This window comes from Peromyscus eremicus, chromosome 8a (assembly GCF_949786415.1).
Source record: "Peromyscus eremicus chromosome 8a, PerEre_H2_v1, whole genome shotgun sequence".
Taxonomy (NCBI): Eukaryota; Metazoa; Chordata; class Mammalia; order Rodentia; family Cricetidae; genus Peromyscus; species Peromyscus eremicus.
The window spans coordinates 57173591-57179898 of record NC_081423.1 but is presented as its reverse complement, the minus strand read 5'-3'; the positions used below and the strand labels follow the sequence as shown (position 1 = coordinate 57179898).

The 6308-nt window shown below is 40.4% G+C and overlaps 1 protein-coding gene across 1 annotated transcript; it reads left to right on the top strand.

Moving 5' to 3' along the window:
- Nucleotides 1–1162: 1162 nt before the first annotated feature.
- LOC131917384 (olfactory receptor 1L4) lies at nt 1163–2107 on the top strand. Its single transcript, XM_059271170.1, has one exon. It carries the CDS (start codon nt 1163–1165, stop codon nt 2105–2107), a length of 945 nt encoding a protein of 314 aa, XP_059127153.1.
- The last annotated feature ends 4201 nt before the right edge of the window (nt 2108–6308 follow it).

Sequence of the window (6308 nt, the reverse complement as noted above, 5' to 3'; positions counted from 1 at the left end):
ATAATTTTCCTTTGAATTCTTCCCAATCTCTCCAGGAAGAATTGTATCCTACTCAGTTCACAAAATTAGAAAAGTGCTGACCTCTCTGCTACTAGGAAAACTGTAGAAGGATAAGAAGCTAAGGCTCATCCATCTCCCCATCTCCAGCACCCAGCACAATTTCAGTGTCAGCAAACCACACTCCATGGGCCAAATACAGTCCGACTCCATTTGTATACGTGCAGTTTTATTGGGAAACAGTCATAGGCATCATAGCAGCAGAACTAAGGTGTTGTATGAGAGACCGTACTGTCGAGAACAGGAGAATGTCTACCTTCCGATCCTTTATGGGCAGTGCTAGCCAGTTCCTGAGCTTGTGCATACGTAATGAAATGAACAGCAAAATACAGTAAGATGGCTTAGGATGAGTTTTAGACTGGTGTCCAGATGGCTTGACCCTAACTCTGCCTCTGTCTAATGGCTTGACTAAGGATATAAGGGGAGTAATGATGATGCTAGACCAAAGTACAAAAGTTGTGAGCATTTATTATCAGCTGGGCACCTACTAAGAATTTTAAACTCATCTCTTTATCCTCCTAATCAACCCCAGGAATGGACAATTGTATTTTTCTCATTTAGAAGAAGAGATCAAGGCTCAGAGAGGCCACAGTGCCTTTGGTGGCACAGAGAGGCACATTCAGGCCTGGGAAGCAGGTCTGACTTGTTCTATATGTTAGGAATCCTCATCTTCTCCTCTAGAAAGCACACTTCCAAAATTAAGTTTTCCCATAAAATTAGGATTATTGGGTGAATAATGTGGTTTTCAATCTACTCTAGCAAGCAGAAACATGTGTAAATCTATAGCATTAAAATCATCTGGAGAGGGCTCAACAGTTAAGAGCACTGGCTGCTCTTCCAGAGGATCAGGGTTCAGTTCCCAGCACCCACAGGGCAACTTACAACCATCAATAACTCCAGTTCCAGGGGATCAGATTCCCTCTCCTGGCTCCTCAGGCATGTGTGTGGTACATACAAATGTACAGGCCAAACAGCAAATAGATTTAAAATATTGTTTTTACTTTAAAAATTAATTTTAAGGTCCAGGAAATCCACCCGGGACCCCCAGAACTTAGGCTTCCTGTCTTATCTCTCCCTTCAGCGTTCCCACGGGTACCCGACCTCCATGGCTGTGGCCAACCTCACATACCAACCACAGTTCCAGCTCCTTGGCTTGATGGATGGCACAGATGCCCACCCGCTGCTGTTTCTGCTTTTTCTTAGCATCTACCTGCTCAACGCCCTGGGCAATCTGAGCATGGTGGTGCTGGTCAGGTCTGACGGGGCTCTGTGCTCCCCCATGTATTACTTCCTGGGTCACCTGAGCCTTGTGGATGTCTGCTTTACCACAGTCACTGTCCCCAGACTGCTGGCCACTCTCCTCCACCCTGTCCAGACCGTGTCCTTCGAAGCTTGCTTTACCCAGATGTACTTCTTTGTAGCGCTAGGCATCACCGAAAGCTACCTCTTGGCAGCCATGTCCTACGACCGTGCCGTGGCTGTGTGCCGGCCGCTGCACTATGGTTCGGTCATGACGCCCTGGCGCTGCCTTGCATTGGTGGCTACGTCCTGGGCTGTGGCCCATCTGCACTCCCTGCTGCACACACTGCTCATCTCTGCGCTCTCCTACCCCCGCTCCGCCCCAGTGCGCCACTTCTTTTGCGACATGACAGTGATGCTGAGCTTAGCGACCTCAGACACGTCAGCTGCCGAGACTGCCATCTTCTCAGAGGGTCTGGCAGTGGTGCTGACGCCGCTGCTCTTAGTGTCCCTCTCCTATGCCCGCATCCTCGTGGCAGTTCTCGGAGTGCGGACCACAGGAGGTCGGCGCCGGGCCTTCTCCACCTGCGGGGCACACCTAGTGGTGGTATCTCTTTTCTTTGGCTCAGTCCTCTCTGTCTACTTCCGGCCATCATCTGCCTACTCAGCTCGCTATGACCGCCTGGCCAGTGTGGTCTATGCGGTGGTCACGCCGACCTTGAACCCTTTTATCTACAGTCTTCGTAACAAAGAGGTCAAGGGCGCCCTAAAAAGGGGGTTAAGATGGAGAGCCGCACTCCAAGATGAGTAATGGAAGGTCTGGGTTAATTGTCATGTCAAAAATAGTACTAATCCCAAATCAATATAGTCTCATTCCCTCTCTCTCCAAAATCAATATATCCTCATTCATTCTCCCTTTCCTTCAAGTTCTATTAATTTTGTTCCTACACAGACTTATACCTTGTTAAATAAACATGAGATCCCAAGCAAATATGACCATGTGTTTGTACAGTGGTATGTAACACAAAGTTAAATGAATGATAGTAAATCAGATGTCTTTTTATGTTGTCTGGATGCTTAAAATAGAGTCTAGTTTCAAATTTGGAAAAATAATAAGAACAGAAAGTAAGGATAAGGTCATCTGGTCATCTATGCGGTGTAAACACAGAGTGCAGGCGACACTGTGGGGCGAATGGAGAGAAACTGGAGAAGGTGGGGACGTGAGGGTGGGTTTAAGGAGGTTTTGCTGTTTGTGTTGTAATGTCAGTCACAGCCATGCAGGCTCTTCTGGGACACTTCTATATGCTCTCAAAGTGATTTTAACTTAATTTTTTTCTTCATAGATGCTCTCTGTTTACAGTGTGAACATCCAAAGAGACAAAATTCTCCTTCACCCACTCAAATAAACCTCCAGTACCATCCCAGCTCCTCTGTATACTATTCTGCAATTTCCTTTTATTTCTAGAAATAATACATCTAGAAGAGCTTGCCATATCAATACAGCTACATCTTCCACTGATTATTTAATCACTCCTTGTCAATACTTCAACAATTTAAAATATGTTTTCCAACTTTTTCCCTATTACAGGATAGAATGGACATTTAGCGATGAACTGTTTGTGGCAAATGCTGTCCTAAATGCACCATGCATATGACTCTCACTGAGTGAGAGTCTGTGAGGAATTCACATTGTCCAGCACAGGAAACAGACTGAGGGGAAACTGGTGGCTGTCCCAAAGTCTGAAGACTGAGAACCCTTTCTGTGATGAATTTAGTGTATTCAGCTTTTTCCACCTTATTGAACAGCTTTTAGTTGCTAACATATAAATTTCTTGAACACATTTCTGTCGACATTTTCTTGCTCTAGTTATTATTATTTTTTAGCTTTTCTTTTGTGTTAATTATGTATTTATCATACACATTAATGGGATCCAGTGTGCTAGTTCAACATATGTGTACCACACACATTGGTGGAAGCCAGCTTCCCTCTGTGTGCTCTCCTCCTGTCCCACTTTTAGTTTTTACAGTGTCTCTTTACCTGCTCATCTGGCTTCCTTTTAAATTACATTTCTTTATGCTTTTATTCTTTTTTTGTGTTGTTTTACTTGTCAAAGTTTATCTGCTGTATTAATCATCCCAAAGAATAGACATTTAGTTTAACTGATATTAACTCTATTGTGTCTTGACTTTCAACTCTATTGATGCTCTTCACTTCCACATTTTTAATTACTACATCTTATTTTCAAGTTAATTTTGTGTTTCTTTTCTAGATTCTTTAAGGCTTATGTATCATCTTGACTTCCAGAAAGGGTGTCTCATATCATAATCATTGTTGACAGGGCCTGACATCTCTTCTGTTAGCATGAACACTCTGTGGTTGTCCTTGGAGAATGGAGTTGATGACCCCCTCAGAACTCAGGAATCCTGTAGATCTATTGCACTGCAGCCTTAACTGTTTCTATAGGATCTCTTGTTATGACAGCCTCTGGAAACTCAGGCTCTCAACTCCTACTACTGTATGGGCTCCACTGTTTCATGTAAGAACCTTTTATATCTTCATGTCTTCAGATGGTCAAGAACATTCCCGTTTGTGCATGGAGTACTTTCAACACTATTGCCTAGCTCATTGCTTCCATGATGTTGTCTTCTAAAAACCTTCCTATGCACAGGGTACCACTGAACACACAGAGTGAGCTTGCCATCCCCTTTTAATATCCAAGCATTTTGGGGTGTCCTTTTTTTCTCATCCAAAGTATTTTTATTTTTGCCATTTTTCAAATTAAAATATAATTATATCATATCCTTCCTTCCTCTCCTCTTTCCAATCCCTCCCATATCTCCTATACACTCTCTCTCAAATTTATGACCTCTTTTTATTAATTATTGTTTTATATATATGCATATAAATATGTAAATACAACCTGCCAGGGCCATTTGGTGGTATTGTGTGTATATGATTTGAAGGACAGCCACATGATATTGGATAACGAATTAGAGAACACCTCCTAAGGGAAGACTAAGGGCTTTCCACACAGGTATTTTATTTATTTTTATTGAAAAAAAGTACTTTTATACAATATATTCTGATCAGGGTTTTCCCTTCCCCAACTCCTCCCAGGTCCTTCCCAGTCATCCAAATCCACAGCTTTTCTTTTTCTCTCATTAGAAAAACAACAGGAATCAAAAAAAAGTAAAATGAAATAAAACTGGGATAGGACAAAACAAAGAAAAGGAAGCCAAAGGAAAAAGAGTAAAACCACATACAGACTCATAGACACACACATTTGTACACAGAGAAACCCCATAAAAACACAAAATCAGAAACCATGATATATAAGTAAAAAGCCTGAAGCTAAAAAATACAACAAAATGAAACAAAAAAACCAAAAAAACCTCAAAAAATACTCATTGAGTTTATTTTCTGTTGGCCACCTACTGCTGATCATGGGACCTGCCTTTAAGTTACACACTATTTTAGATGTATATCTATCAAAGTGTACTTTCTGTACTTTGACAGAAATACAACGGTATCTGGAGATGACAGACTAAGGAAATAAATTTGAGATGAACACAGCACAGGGCAAAGACAGTATCTTTCAGCACTTGAAGATAGTGACAGCTGATTTGCCAGTGATGGAGAGAATAGAAAGAGGATAATTATTCTTAAGCCGAATTTCAAGTGGATTGGAAATAGAGATATAGAAACTAAGACTTCACACAAGAGTGTGAAAATGGTACTATAAAATATTTTAATAGAAAACTCCTTTCCAAGGACTACTAGAGAAAAATGCCTTGGAAAATAAGAGCAACTTCTTTTTCTATCCCAAATGTAAAATCTTTAGTAAGAGAAAAGTAGACAAATAACCAATGGAGGGAAATGCCATCAACCAGATAAAGTGACAACATCCTTAACAGGAAAAAGAAAGGAAAGCAACTTAAGGGAAAGACATTACCCATACAACACATGAAAGGAGAAGTAGCTGATAAACGTTAAGGGTTTACTCCACCAATACACACAGTAATTCAACTTAAAACAGTCAAATCTCATATTTTAGCTATGAGAGTGATAAATGTCTGAAAGCAAAGTTCCAGCACTGGGGACACTGAAGAAGCAGTAATGCTCCCATTTTCTCTGGGGAGCTTAGAGTAGAAGAATGCCTTCAGCAGTTTGGCAGTTTCCACCCAATCACAAAATGTTCATAACCTTTGAGCTAATATACTTATTTCTGAGAATGTATCCATAGGAAAGTAGGACAACATTGCAAAATATTAGGATTAAGACATAAAATTGAAGCAGTATTATTTAAATCAAGGATAAACTGAAAACAACCCAATGCCCACCAAAAGCAAGTTATTGATATACATTATTCTAAAAGTGTTACAAGTTCTATCAAGTGTGGTGATGGTGCACACTGGTAGTCTCAGCACTCAAGAGGTTGGGGCAAAAGGATCACAGCAAATTTAAGGCCAGCCTGAGCAACATGGAGAGACCCTGCTTCAAATTAAAATGGAAAACAGAAAAGCAATAGAAGTCCTTATGTGAAATGCTGAGTCCACAGCACATTTAAGTGAAAACAATTAGACAAGTGTTTAGGTCACTTATTTATTACATACACTGCTAGGCTGTGCATAGACAATATCTAGAATAACAACTTTTACTGCTTTGATAGAGAAGGTTCCAGAACCACAGAAAACCTTCAAATTTTGTTACTTAGACACCTTCAAGTAGGTATCTACTATTTTAGTAGAGAGTTTTTAGAAAAGTAGATGAAGTCAACATTGGCATTATTAGGAAGATTTCTTTTCAAAGGTAGTCTTTTTAGGCATGTTTTAGGAAATATGAAAATACATATTTTCAAGTCAAGAAATCATCTAGAACAAATACACAAAGCAATGAACAAGGCTTTGTTGATTTTAGGAATTTGCAATCACCTATGTTCAAGACATTTACACCTGTTTTTTTTTTAAAGAAAAGGATACATCATATTATTTAAACATATAGGGAAGGAAAA